Source organism: Aulonocara stuartgranti (assembly GCF_965226115.1).
Source record: "Aulonocara stuartgranti genome assembly, chromosome: 1".
NCBI classification, from domain to species: domain Eukaryota; kingdom Metazoa; phylum Chordata; class Actinopteri; order Cichliformes; family Cichlidae; genus Aulonocara; species Aulonocara stuartgranti.
This window is the reverse complement of record NC_138939.1, coordinates 13,742,132-13,757,659: the sequence shown is the minus strand read 5'-3', so window position 1 is coordinate 13,757,659 and position 15,528 is coordinate 13,742,132. Positions and strand designations below refer to the sequence as shown.

General features: G+C 42.4%; 1 protein-coding gene across 2 annotated transcripts in view; it reads left to right on the top strand.

Moving 5' to 3' along the window:
- The first annotated feature begins 3 nt into the window (after positions 1-3).
- LOC309705806 (b(0,+)-type amino acid transporter 1-like) overlaps positions 4-15,528 on the top strand; it is a 40,160-nt gene continuing 24,635 nt past the window's right edge. The window contains exons 1-3 of one of the 2 annotated variants that reach the window (XM_082531794.1): positions 4-1,443; positions 3,145-3,263; positions 8,901-9,048. In XM_082531794.1, coding sequence (XP_082387920.1) covers positions 3,159-3,263; positions 8,901-9,048 — 253 coding nt within the window. In that variant the 5' untranslated portion in view covers positions 4-1,443; positions 3,145-3,158. Of the gene's footprint in view, positions 1,453-3,144; positions 3,264-8,900; positions 9,049-15,528 lie in introns of both variants that reach the window. The other variant, XM_082531793.1, reaches the window with a different exon arrangement.

The window sequence follows — 15,528 nt, the reverse complement described above, 5'->3', positions numbered from 1 at the left end:
TATATATATATATATATTGTGATGTGATGTGATTGCTCAATGCTGAGTTTAGCAATCACTGTATTGAGTAACTGTTTTATTTAGCCACACTGCAAAATGTTTTTTATTTGGTCAAAGATCACTTCATGTAAACCTATTGGGATTTTGAATCAGCACTTGAGCAAAGGGAATTGTAAACATTTTAATTGTGTTGTAAAGACAGAAGCACATGAAGACTTGCAGATGTGTAACTTTTCTTGTTGTTCCCAAACATCAAAGATTTGTAGATGTTTGTGTATTGATTTTTAACAATGCTTTCCCCCCCTGAGTTATACTGTAATGAGGCTGTATTGTGTTTACATGATGGTTAAGGAAATTATTAATCTTATTGGTCATGAAATACACAAAAAAATAAAACGTTTGTGATTACAGCAAATAACCGTTATGGTCTTTTTCATCTGTTTGCTACTTTAACTGCTTAAATATGCTCTGATATGGTCTTCTTCATAATTACAGTTGATGGATAGCAAACAGTGATTCTAAGATATACTCGCCTTTCATTTAATAGAAGTACTTTTAATTGGATGTGTTTGTCACAAATTTTGACATTTCTATTTCAGGTAACTGGTAGCGTCTTATGGCTGGCAATTTCAGTTCATTTAAAAAGTTTCTAAGGCAGGTCAGAGAGATACAGTGAGCTCTTGCAGACTATGTTTGAATTGCTGGTTCCATTAGAGTTCCATTTTAATTTCAGTGTGTGAAGAGTGCTGCAAAGTTATAGCAGCAAGTTGAAGAGACTCTAAGGTCTTCATGACAAACCCTTCTCCTTGTAAAGACACTTTAACAACCAACAGACACTTGAAGGCCTATACCACTGAAAACGTTTGGACTACTGGAAATCTTCGCTTCATCGCTCAGGATCTTTGTACGCCGTCAAGTAGGCGAAAGGGTGGTTCCACAGTGTGTGGCATCAACTGTTTGCCTGCCCGGCGGCCTGCCACTACATTCTGTAAAGAAAGCTTATCATGTGATTTTCTTTTTTATGGTTATAGTATCGCCGTCAGACTCTCACTCTATTCTTACTCTCAGTTACTGTTTTACAAAGTTGGGGAGCTGCATATGTTTAAAATTTTGCTATTGCACAATATGATGAGTTAAGAAAATCTGCTGTGTAATTCAAAGCAGTCCCTTTTTAAAGCTTCTGCTCAATAGATTTCATGAAGCTAGAACTTCGCCTTAACCCATCCCCCTTCTCATGTAGAGCTGTCCAATCACATTTGGGAACCTCCCACCAGAGGAGTTGCTCAGTTTAATGCAGTTTTTTTTTCTTTTCCAATTTTCATCAGACATTTCTGCTCTACTTCGCTGAACTTAGCTTAACATAATTTGTGTGTTCACAACACTGCACCTGGGTTTGAAAAAGCTGCATTCAAGGTCCAACATTGAGTTTTTTATTTTCTTCAAGTAAGTTAAGTAAGTTAAAACATGTTTTTTAAATGTGCATTTCTTTATAATCATGTATTACATAGTATGTGATAGGGGTGGGGGAAAAAATCGATACTGTGTAGTGTCGTGATATTTTGTTTGCTAATAATGTATCGATACAGGGACAGCAGAAATCGATATTTTGTTACAAAAAGGTTTTTGTGGACTGGAACATGCTCTGACTTCAGTGCATGTTGATCCTTTTTCTGAGCAAGAATCCTGACATTCCTTCACTGTCCAAATGTGTTTCACTTTTTTTTTTGGCAGCAATAAACATGACAGTTTACTTATTTTAATTTAAGACATGCTTTATTTTAATTAAGTTTAAAACTTTTTTATTTAATGTAAAATTATATTTTGTTTTAATGTACTTTCAAATTCTTCAGTTGCTGAATGTGCTGCATAGTTTTCATAAATTGCATAGTTCAGAATAGCTATAATTGTACCAGATGGTTGCATTCAGTTAAGTTGGACTAGACTGTAATACAAACCGTTCAAGTTTGTCAACAATAAAACTGACTGAAATGAGAGAAAGACTGAGTGTGACACTTTGATATTAGATAAAATGAATATTGATAAAGTTTACTTTTATGTATAGAATCTGAATATCGCAAAATATTTTTAAAAATTGCAATAATATCGTATCGTGCGTTAAATATTGTAAATATTGTGATATCGTATCGTGGGATGCATGGTGATTCCCACCTCTAGTATGTGATAGTGGTGATGCAGAGCTACTGTTAAATGTAATTACATTCAAGCAATTCTATCTTAAACAAGTCGTTTGTTATTTGATATATGTTAAGTATTAATATTATAATTTGTAGTTAAATATTATCACAGAGTGTCAGAGTAAGAGACATTTGAGCTCTTCCCACTCTTTTTTATAATGTTTGACTTACTGCCGGTCTGTACCAGTTCTCCTAGTTTGACTTTAAGTTGGGGTCTATGTTTAGAATACTAATATGTTCACAGTTTTTCCCAGTTAAAAAGCATATGAAGCATATGAGCTGATCATTACTGCACTAAAGAGCGCCAAATCCAAATGTTCTACTTTTAAATTGTATTTTACAAATCACAAAAAAATCACTAAAATTAACCCTTTGACTCTCAAATAGTTAATGAATGTTAAGGATTACAGTTAATACAGCTCTAAGGGACATTTGTTAAAAATTGCTATTATATTTGTTTAAAAGCTCCACACAAACAATGCTTACATGCTGAATCACCTTATAATAAACTTAAAATCAACCCAAAACCCTTCTAAAGATATTTCAGTGATCTCTTTAAGGCTGTTATTGAGCTGCTCTATTGATGATTAGTCTAAGATATCACTGCATGAGGTTAATACTGTAGTGAAACTCTTTAAAATCAAAATTTGTGCAATTGAGCCATATCTGTTCCTGGTAATGTAATTAAATCTGTAAGATTATGGGAATCAATTTGTGAACAAATTTAGTTTTGATTTGGCTTTGAGTGGATTTTTAGTGAGCTCTTGTTTCTGAGAGTCACTGTGTATCTTGATGAAAGGGAACATTTACTGCCCATGGAAGAGCATAGTTTTCCCTCTAAACGTTATCATGTCATGATAACCTTTTATAGGGACAACAAAGATGTGTTTCCTGTAAAAGTTAATGCAAGTGGTCTGTAATGTGTGTCAACACTTATGTTACCTCATAGACCAGTGTGTTGCTATGGATGAAAGTGGAATAAGGAAGAGAAAGGAGTCACAGAATGGCTCCACTGACCTTACCAAAGACAACAAGGAGGTGGTGAAGGCCGTTGCCCTTCAAAAAGATGTAAGTATGAACCAGTGTGCTTGACTTTTATATACATGCAGGTTCCTGAGAACAAGTCTCACTAAATTTTCACACTAAAGGATCATCCTTACCTTTTACAATAATAGAGGCTTGGAACTGAGTACCAGCCAGTACCACAGCAAGCGTCTCTACAGATTAACTCCATAATCATCCACTCAGCAGTGCAATCCAGACGCCTAATAAGCTCCATAAGACCTAAAATAAACTTATGGGAACTGAAAGGTTTTCTCAGGTTAAAATAGGATTATGATAGTCGTTGCTCTCATCCTGGAAAAGTCCATTCACACATATTTTCCTGCAGACTTCTGTAATTCTCTTTCTGGCATAAAGAAAAGTCACTGGCTTTGTATCTTTATATCAAGCCCCACCAGATCACTGTTTATTTTAATAGATCTTTAAGATTTTACCCAATGTTTGCATCCTTATATCCTCAGGTAGGGCCCTTCTGGGAGGCCGTCTCACATTTGAAGCATAAATCTAAAAGTGACCACACCCTAGGCTTTAGAATGACCTACCTGAAGAGATAAGGCTTGGAAAATCAGTTACTTTGGTCTCTTCTTTAAACACATTTTATAGACTTGTTTTTATGTGATATTGCTTTTTTATTGCTTCTTCAATCAATCAATCAATCAATCAATCTTTATTTATAAAGCACTTTTCATACAAAAAAAATGTAGCACAAAGTGCTTTACATGGTTAAAAGCAGCTCACCCCACCCTCCAACTCACTCCCCACACTCTCATTAACATAAACGATGTGAATACACGCATATCTTCCCCCCCCCCCCCCCCCCCCACACACACACACACACACAAACACGCGCGCACACGTAATTCTGCTGCGTGTCTTCTTTTATTATATCGGCATTTACAGTCATGGTAAAAGTAACCCTCCATCAATCCTAATTCAAGACAGTAAAAAAAAAAATCCAGTCCTTACCAGGTACTAAAATGATTTAAATAAACATTAAATGAACAACAACACATAGCATATTATAATGTTTCATTATTTATTTACCAAAAACTGAGCCAAAATGCAGAAGCAGTTTGTGGACAAACTAAGTACACCCAATGATTCAGTATCTTGTAGAACCACTTTTATTTGCCATAACTTGAAGTAATTATTATCTTATTGGTCTCTCACATTATTGTGGAGGATTTTTTTTACCTAATTTTCTTTACAATATTGCTTCAGTGCTCTAAAGTTTGTAGGTATTTGTTTATGCAGCTTTTCAATTAGGTTCAAGACTTAGACAGGGAACTTCAGCACCTTGATTAGTTTCTTTTTTTCAGCCACTTTGTTACAGATTTGCTGATGTGTTTGGGGTCATTCTCCTGGCTCATGACTCACTTTTGGTCAAGCTAGCTGTTGGACAGATAAATCTGACTCTAGAATACTTTTGTATACAGGAGTTAGCGGTTGACTAAATGACTACAAGGTGCCCAAGTCCTGTGGCTGAGTCACCCAAACCATTACCCTTCCACTAGTGTGCTAAACATTTGTCAAAAGTTGTTTGTGTTGATATGGTGTGCCTAAAGGACATTTTTACCCTACAATTTCACCTGGCAACCCATGCAACTTGTCAAACTTCAGCTATGCTGCCATGTTCTTTTTAGATACAAAATGCTTTTTCCTTCCAACCTTTCTACACAAACCATGTTTGTATAGTCTTTTTCAAATTGCACTGTCATGATCCGCAACATTTAACATGCTAGCGGAGGCCTATGGAAGACGCAGCTCTTGTTTTTTGGGGGGTCTTTTTTCCGAGCACCAAACAGCCTGACCTTAGGGTGAATTTTCTGGAATACTCACTCTTGACAACCAGAGATGGGCAGTAACGTGTTACAAGTAACACTTTACTGTAATCTGATTACTTTTTGTAGTAACGAGTAAAGTAAGGGATTACTATTGTAAAAAAGGTAAGTAGATTACTGTTACTTTCCCGTAAGCACGCTGCGTTACTGCGTTACTAAAACCGTGTCTGATGACAATGACGTAAGCGAGTGCAACATTCGTGGCAACAGCTGTGTGCAGATCAGATCAGAGAGTTTCATTCCGTAAAAAGTGACAAAAACATTAGCGTCCGCTACTCACTGCTTCTTCTTCCTCCTAGCGTTTTTCCCGCTCGGTTGCAGGGTCCACTTTTCTGCAAAGTCGTCTCCACTTGGGTCGGTCAAGGGCGTCGGTCAGATCGGCTTCGATCTTCTTCACGTCGTCCTTGATTCGGTCCATCCATCTCCGCTTTGGTCTGCCTCTAGGTCGACGTCCTTGGGGGCTGAGCCGCAGTGCTGTTCTCACCACTGAGTTCTCATCGCTCCGTACCACATGTCCGTACCACCGCAGCCTCGCTTCTTGCATCTTATCTGTGATTGGCGCGATTCCCATCCTCTTTCTAACGTCGGTGTTCATGACGTGGTCCCATTGTGTCAGGCCTAGGCACCATCGCAGCATCCGCATTTCCATCGTGTGAAGGGCTTGTTCGTGCTTTGCGGTGGCTGGCCAGCACTCGGATCCATAGAGGGCGACGGGGCGCACTACACTCTTGTAGATCTTTGACTTGAGGCGATTGGGCATTCTTCGGTCACACAGGACGCCGGTGACTTGGCGCCATTTCATCCACGCTGCGTTGATCCTGGCTCGTACATCTAGTAGGATATCGCCGTCATTGCTGATCATCGATCCGAGGTATTTGAAATGAGGTACTTTCGCCAGATCTTCTCCATCAACGCTGATCGTGCCGTCGGTCTGGGGGCCAGCCTCTAAGTATTCGGTCTTGTTGGTGTTGAGCCTCAGGCCGAAGTCAGCTAGGCGAGTCTTCCACTGCTGCGTTTGGTATTGCAGTTCTATTCGCGATTCATCGGCCAGGAAGACATCGTCGGCGTAGAGAAGTGTCCAGGGATGGGGTGACTGGAGATCCGCCGTCGCAGTGTCCATGCAAAGGATGAAGAGCAGCGGGTCCGCTGCTCACTGCGTGGGAAGAAAACCCCTAAACTTCCGAGCAAGCACCGGCAAATACTACCAGGGAATGGGAAATTCACAGACAAACTCGCGGATTCTTCCACTGACCGCTGCGGCACACCTGCACCAGGGCAAACATCAGCCTGCTATACAGGTGAAAATAGAGCAACAGGACCGCTGAGTCTTTGATTTAATTTATTTTCTGCTGTTTCACTTGCATTTATTCGAAAGACTGAGTGTAAACACAAAAAATATTTTATTTTATGTGCTGGAATGCGCAGAAAATAGGTTTAAATGTCAAACAAATTTCTTCCACTCAGAGAATGTTGCCTATAATTTAATTTTTGCTTGATGGATAAAGTTAAAAGATTAAAACTAATAAAACAAGTTTAAAAAGAGACTTTTCTACTTGATTACATTTTGTATGATGGATTATGCAGAGAAAGTAGAATTGGGCTGAAAGATCTATTGCTTTATTACCTATTCAGGTTGTAAATCATGTTTTTTTTTAAAAAGTAACTAAGTAATTAATTACTTTTGAAAATAAGTAATCAGTAAAGTAATGAGATTACTTTTGGGGGGACGTAATCAGTAATTAGTTACTGATTACTTTTTCAAGTCACTGTTGAAAACATTGGGAAGTGTCTTGAAACCTCAGATTTATTGGCAGTAATAATTGCTTCTTTAACATTTTTACTAATGTCTTTCCTTTACAACATTGTGTTATCAGACACTTGAATGCTTCAGACCCACAACTTGACAATGTTTCTGCTCTTAGAAGTGGTCATACTTGCTGATGATCAGTTAATTGTGTAAAAGTGTATTTGATTATTGGCAATTGGCTGGTACTCAATTCTCACTGAATGAGGTATACTTAGTTTTCTATTATTGTTTTTGTCACGGCTGCGGGGTGAGCCGTGTGGTGTGGAGGAAAGGAGGACCCAAAATGCAGGCAGCCAACTGATGATATGAGTGGCGTTTATTTACAAGGTGGCAGTGGCAGAAACAGGCAACGAAGCATGAGAAAATACTAACGGAAACCTAAACTGGGAGAAACTAAAGAGCAAACCTGAAATCTTAACGAAACGGAGAGTGGAGCAGAGAGACGCAGACTAAGGAACAGGATACCAAGAAACACACACATGAACACAGACCAACACCCACTAAATATACACACACAAGGTAATCGGGTAATCACACACAGGAGGGAAGAACAGCTAACCCAATACACATGAGGACCGGAGGAGACAAGCTGAACACAATGACAACAGACACAGACTTTCAGAACAAAACAGGAAATCTAGAACCCGAACCGGACACAAGGGGGGAGGACACAGAATAACTAGAACAGAGGGAAATAATCATAAAACACAAAACGCTGGGCGAACGACCCAGCACCATGACAGTTTTTTTACATACTGCTTTTTGAATTTTGGCTTAATTTTTGTTAAATAAATGAAAAAGTATAATTTAATGTTTTGTGAAACCATTTTTTCTATTATGTTTTGATAAAAAAAAACAATTAGAATTGAAAGAGTGTGTAATTTTTAATTACTAGTTAACTAGTTAATTATCGCTTTGGTGCCACGGACACTGGTCAGTGACCTGGATTCAATAACCCCAGGATGTGTCTTTTCTGTATTTCTTTATTAATCAATACAATATAATAAATATACTATCAAGTTAGGTTTGCCTTTAGCCAGTTTACATTACTCATGCTGGTTTACTTGTGAAAATGTAATAGGATTAGCCAAATTCTTGGAAAATACTAACTGAAAACTCAGAGGTTGTTGGTTGTTGTGTTGATCTTTGGATCCTCCTCCAAAATTATTATGATGATATCAGATCAACACCAACAAAGGGATATCAGGGTGTGTGCTGACATGCCTCTGAAACATTGTGGTCAAGGTGGTGTCTTTGAATGTGCAAACTAAAGTGGTGGTCATCCTTTTTATGAAGACGGGACCATACTCTGTATCCTCCCTTACAAGATGCATGCAAGGGTACAAAAGAGAAGAGTCTGCCCCTTTGTTGGACCTCAGATTCAGAATAAAAAATGTGGTTTCACTCTGGTTGAGGAACATTAAACCAGCTCTTTGCTCCTCTCAAGGATACTTGGGAAATTTCTAAACAAGTATAGAGATGACAAGCCTCTCTGTTTTTTTTTTTTCATGACTAGGTATTGCTGGGTATTGCCCTTATCTCTTGCCTGATCTATCTATAGTGACTAAAAAATGAAATTACCTATAAAAGTGGCATTGCTGTTTGTTTTCACATGTTGTGAGATGTGAGAATTTTGCTTTTAATGATAAGGGACTTCTTCATCTTTAATTTAGTCTTTAGCAGCTTACTCTGCCTCACTCAGCGTGGCAATGTAATGATATCTGATTGAACCAGTTCTTGAGTTTAACTGCTGCTGTCAACCAACTTAAAATCAAAATATGAAATGGTGCATCAACTATTTCCACTATTATTTCAGATCCCAAGAGCTGAAGCACAGCCACGCATTAAACCGGTGTTGCTAAAAAAAATATTATTTTATAATATAATTATGATGTTATAGAACACATGGGAATGATAGTTTCCTGAAAACAGTTACTGACATTAAATAACTGAAAAAACACATTAATATTTTTTATTTTCCATGTGCTTGCTTAGGTTGGTCTGCTGAGTGGCATTTGTCTCATTGTGGGGACTATGATTGGCTCAGGCATTTTCATTTCCCCAAAGTCTGTTTTGCTGTACTCGGGAGCTGTGGGACCTTGCCTCCTAATCTGGACTGCTTGCGGCGTGTTATCTACTCTTGGTGAGACCAACATTTTAACTCATATTTCATTGTATTCAGCAACCAGTTCTGTTGCTATATCAGGAATCTAATATTCTTTTCAAGTCATGTAGACAAATAACGATGGTCAAAATAGGAACAAGTTCACACAGTATCCGTACTTTTGAGTAGTCCGTACTAGAAAAGACTCAAAAAGCACTATATAAATATAATAATGTATATATACACAGTTCGCAGCCAAGTGTGAAGCAGCGGGAATGAGGATCAGCACCTCCAAATCTGCAGGCCATGGTTCTCAGCCGGAAAAGGGTGGAGTGCCCACTCCGGGTCGGGGATGAGTTCCTGCCCCAAGTGGAGGAGTTCAAGTATCTCGGGGTCTTGTTCGCGAGTGATGGGAGAAGGGAGCCGGAGATCGACAGACGGATTGGGGCTGCAGCTGCAGTAACGCAGACGCTGCACCGGTCCGTCGTGGTGAAGAGGAAGCTGAGTGTAAAAGCGAAGCTCTCAATTTACCGGTCGATCTACGTCCCTACCCTCACCTATGGCCACGAGCTGTGGGTAGTGACCGAAAGAACGAGATCGCGGATACAAGCGGCAGAAATGAGCTTCCTCCGAAGGGTGGCTGGCCTCTCCCTTAGAGATAGGGTGAGAAGTTCAGCCATCCGGGAGGGGCTCAGAGTAGAGCAGCTGCTGCTCCACATCGAAAGGAGCCAGTTGAGGTGGTTCGGGCATCTGAAAAGGATGCCCCCTAGGCACCTCCTGGGTGAGGTGTTCCAGGCATGTCCCACCGGGAGGAGGCCCCGGGGCAGACCCAGGACACGCTGGAGAGATTATATCTCTCGGCTGGCCTGGGAACGCCTTGGTATTCCCCCGGATAAGCGGGAGGAGGTGGCTGGGGAGAGGGAGGTCTGGGCCTCTTCAGCTTCGGTGACATCTTTATCCGGCCTCGGATAAAGCGGATGAAGATGGATAGATGGAATGTATATATATATACATATATATATATATATATATATATATACACTCAACAAAAATATAAACGCAACACTTTTGTTTTTGCTCCCATTCCCCATGGGATGGACGTAGAGACCTAAAATTCATTCCAGATACACAATATAACCATCCCTCCCAAACAGTGGTCACAAATCAGTCCAAATGTGTGGTAGTGGGCACATCTGCTATATTGAGATGATCCATCCCACCTCACAGGTGTGCCACATCAGGATGCTGATCTGACATCATGAGTAGTGCACAGGTGTACCTCAGACTGCCCACAACAAAAGGCCACCCTGGAATGTGCAGTTTTTTGCGCTATTGGGGGTCTGGGGACCCAGAACCAGTCAGTATCTGGTGTGACCACCATTTGCCTCATGCAGTGCAACACATCGTCGCATGGAGTCTATCAGATTGTCAATTGTGGCCTGTGGAATGTTGGTCCACTCCACTTCAATGGCTGTGCGAGGTTGTTGGATATTCGTGGGAACTGGTACACGCTGTCGTATACGCCGGTCAAGCACATCCCGAACATGCTCAATGGGTGACATGTCCGGTGAGTATGCTGGCCATGCAAGAACTGGGACATTCTCAGCTGCCATCTGCCCTGAACAATGTGAACCATGATTCATCCGTGAAGCGCACACCTCTCCAACGTGCCAGACGCCATCGAATGTGAGCATTTGCCCACACAAGTCTGTTACGGCGACGAGCTGGAGTCAGGTCAAGACCCCGATGAGGACGACGGGCATGCAGTTGAGCGTCCCTGAGACGGTTTCTGACAGTTTGTGCAGAAATTGTTTGGTTGTGCAAACCAATTGTTCCAGCAGCTGTCTGGGTGGCTGGTCTCAGACGATCTTGGAGGTGAACCTGCTGGATGTGGAGGTCCTGGGCTGGTGTGGTTACACGAGGTCTGCGGTTGTGAGGCCGGTTGGATGCGCTGTCATATTCTCTGAAACGCCTGTGGAGACGGCTTATGGTTGAGAAATGAACATTCAATGCACGGGCGACAGATCTGGTTGACATTCCTGCTGTCAGCATGCCAATTGCACGCTCCCTCATTGCTTGTGGCATCTGTGGCATTTTGCTGTGAGACAAAACTGCACATTCCAGGGTGGCCTTTTGTTGTGGGCAGTCTGAGGTACACCTGTGCACTACTCATGTTGTCAGATCAGCATCCTGATGTGGCACACCTGTGAGGTGGGATGGATTATCTCAATATAGCAGATGTGCACTACCACACATTTGGACTGATTTGTGACCACTGTTTGGGAGGGATGGTTATATTGTGTATCTGGAATGAATTTTAGGTCTCTACGTCCATCCCATGGGGAATGGGAGCAGTAACAAAGGTGTTGCGTTTATATTTTTGTTGAGTGTATATATTAGGGGTGCAACGATACTCGTATCGATATTGAACCGTTCGATACAGTGCTTTCGGTTCGGTACCCATATGTATCGAACAATACAAAATAAATTTTTTATTTATTTTATCAACTTTCCTTCTGACGATGCTGTCTGTGTTGAGCGCTCAGTGGATCTGCGCTCCACAGTGCAGCCTAGGCGGAGTAGTTGAAAGCAGATTCACTGAGCGCAGGGCAAGCTAGCGAGACAGAAGTTAAGCTCTCCTTGCAACATGGCAAATTGAACCTCCCCCACCCTCATTCAGATTTGGCGTTTGGAACTATTTTGGTTTTCATGTGACGTATGACCCTGAAGGTAAGCGCGTCATGGACTAAAGTAAAACAGTATGTTGGATGTGCCACGCAATGCTCAATTACATGTGTGGGAGCTAGTGTGTTAGCGCAGTTAGCTCGTTAAGGTGTTGGCCGTCCAGCCCCATGCATGGGCGATCCGCGGTAGCTCGTTAACGGAGATTTGCCGTGTTGTGGCGTTAACGTCATTTCAACGAGATTTACGCTGACAGCACTAGTGGGAACACAACAAATATGACTGCACATTTACACCGACATCATCCTAGTGCAAAGACAAGTGGAAGCAGACAAAAACAACAAGCACGCATGCTACAAACTTTACCCGAGTCATTTAGACAGCCGTTAGCACATGATTCTTCTTATGGGGACCTGATATGTTTAATATGCTGCTGAGAATATAGCCCAGACGAAGCGTATAGTATAGCTTTTATTTTGGAAAGAGCCATTTCTCTGTAATAAACTCTCTTTTCCAAAGATGAGTGATTCCTCAATCAGATACAGGGCTCGCAAAATCGCCGACATCCCGATTTTTCCAGTCGGGCTACCAAAATCTATCTCTGCCCTGCCCGTCGGGCTATCGTAGGAAGGAAAAATATATGTCAATGGTTTTGCATTCTTTCGGAAATGTAGCTGGGTAATTATGTCATTGGCATTGGTGAGCCACTGTCAATATGTGAGATATTGAAATCGCGTTTGAATTTGCGCTTGTTTTTTGCTTTCACTTTGCAATCGCGTGAACTGTGTATAGAGAGCGACAGCACTGATTGGTGAGTGATGATAATTTGCGCACCAATTCCTCTGGCATCGTCTTATCAATCGTTAGCTTACTATGCAAACATGACAAGTGAAATCTCCCGCAGCAAGCTTAAACATGTGAGAGGTTGATCGCGCAGAGAATCGCTGAGCGTTATGTGGGTGCGTGTGTAAAAGCAGCAGGATACATATTGTAGCGGGTCAGGGCTGTTCGGGGTTCTGTTTGTACAGTTATGTTTTGTTTATGTTGCCATAGTGACGGGTGACGCCCTCTCGCTGCGACGGTGTGTCCTTCCGGGGTCAGAGGGCGCCCTGTGTGTTGTTGTTGCTGTGCTGTTGCCGCGCTGAGCAGTTAGCTAGCGGCAGTGTTCTTCTGCAGATGTCAATAAACGGCTGTGCTCCCTGGCTAGCTCACGGGAAGCAAGACCAAACGATACCTTCGTCTCCTCCTTGTCTGAGCTCACCACAATATTTTAGTTCTGCTGAGCCAAGTAAGACAGGTCAGGGTGAAGAAGTGACAGCCAAAGAAAAGCTTACCACAAAACGGAAAAGTTATGACAAATCAGACTATAAGGCAAAAAGAAAGTGCAGCTTTATGGTTTCATGGACAAAAGAATTTCTGTGGCTGCAATATGACAAGCGAAATAACCAGGGCTGCACATAAGTGGTCCGCAGGTGCGCATTCGCTGTCAAAATAAAAAACGGGCACAAGATAAGAAGTTGCAACGCGTGTTTGCATACATAAGATTTTCAGGAGGAGGACAGACATTTGTTTAGAACTCTTAAAGATGTCAAAGAAGCAAGCTCCTTTAAGCAATTACTGTGATGTTCTTCCACCTCCAAAGAAATGTCAGAAGGAGTCCGAACCACAAAAGAAGCACGTATTCTCGGAAAAGTAGTTGCAGGAGGTGAGCTGGCTTCAAACAAATGATGAACGCACAGAGATGTGGTGCGGAATGTGCCGTGAAAATTTAATAAATGACAAATTAAAAAGGCATGAACGTCTTTCTTTTAATCGAAAAAATATCGAACCGTGACACCAAAGTATCGAACCGAACCGAACTGTGAATTTTGTGTATTGTTGCACCCCTAATATATATATATATATATATATATATATATATAGGTGAGTGGCTAGGCAAGTGGCTCCAGCAGATCCCGGGAACAACATCGGAGATCTCTGTCCAGAAGAGCGCAGTCCTGGGAACAGCTAAGATACTGCGCAGGACCCTCAAGCTCCCAGGCCTCTGGTAGAGGACCCGAGCTTGAAGGATAAACCGCCCGCAGGGGCGTGCTGGGTGTTTTTATATATATATATATAGCCTTTTCTTAACCAGGCTCACCAGAGAAGCGCTTTCCACCTCTCTTCATGCTTTCACAATGTGGAGGTGACATATTTGTGTGGCTCCTCCCCAAGCGCACTACCTCATAGTTAACGTCCTCCACTTGTAGTGTGACCACAAAGGGTCCTTGTCACTTGGTGAGTAACGTTCAGCTTAAAGAAGGAAGTAATGCAAGTACTTTGTCTCTCGGTGAAAACTGCCTGAGTCAACAGTGTTGACGTTACCAGATCTGGAGCAAATTTTCCCCAGATAACCTCCTCAAAGTGTGCAGCTTTGCTCTCAGGTCCAGGATGCATTGAATCTCATTTTTGGCTTGGACCTTTCTTTCAGTTTTCTTTAATCAGGTGCAACACCCCCCATGGCTTTCTGCCAAGCAGTAGCTCAAAGGCTGAAAGTCCTGTGGAGCCCTGGGGAGCCTTCCTCACTGCAAATAACAAAGGGTCTAACCAGTGATCCCAATTGCATTCATCCTTGTGAATGAACTTGCAAATCATGGAATTTAAAGTCTTATTCAGTTACTCCACCAACCCATCAGTTTGAGGGTGGTAGACGTACTGTAGGTCTGAACAGATTTAATTCCCAACAATTCCTACAACTCTTTAAGTGTGTGAGAGACATGAATCATGTGCCCTGATCAGTCAGTATCACTTTCATGATCCCAACTCAGGAGATGACCTGAAACAGATGAGCATTCCAGGAGGTAATACCTGGAGTAGACCATCCACCGGATAGCCATTCGTATCACATCCCTAGCAAATTGTTCCCAGAAATAGGGGATAGACGTGAGTTATCTGCAGCCTTCACTGTATGCATTTTTCTTTTGAACTTTATGTGCAGAGGTATAATGGGATACTTGTGAAGATCCCTAGGAACACAGTTCACCTCCATCTACTCTGCCTTCATTAATAGCCCATTTGCCATTGGGCATTATTAAAGGCAGAGTGGATTCGCCACTAGGGTTTGGTGGATCAGGGTTTGTGTGTTATCCGTGTCCACCAAAGCCTGGCGTGTACCCCCTTGACAACTTACTGGAATGCTGTACATCCCTCCTGGACCAGGGCAGGTGTTTGGAGCCCCAGGTATGTGAAACACCTCAACAGACACTCAGATCCCAGCCGCCTGCACTTCCAGCACTCCTGTGCCACCCACCGTGGCTTGGATACATTGTCTGCTCCTTCCAGGGCCTGGGCAAGCGGACCAGGTGAAAAATGGTTTGTGGCCCAAAGCACCAGTTGCTGCTCCCCTAAGGAGGGGCCAGGGAGCCTCTATCTCAGTGCTTGCATGAGCTGTGGTCTCCTGGCTGGCTGTGGATCTCTGCTGCCTCGGTCCGTGCAGCCAGGTGGTCCTCTGCAAGGGTGACCGTGGCTTCCAAGCTTGCTGACTGATGGCAGCGGACCCAACGTGCCATTTCCAGGTCGTCCATGAACTGCTCCAGAACCATCATTGCCACGCCTCTCCCTCTGATGGCCGGGCTGCAGACACCTCACTGCTGTGTCATGCAGCTTCCAGGCCCATATGAACAGCTGGTCCTCTGCCATCATTTGATTGTCCCGGAACCGCTGGTGATGGTCTTCCGGGTAGAGGCCCAAGTTATCCATGGCAGATGCCCTTGAAGCTTCGTCGTGAGGCCAGCGGCAGGCTCAGAGCCGCCATCTGAGCCACTCTGCCACTGTTACGCCTGTGGCTCTGAATGCCTC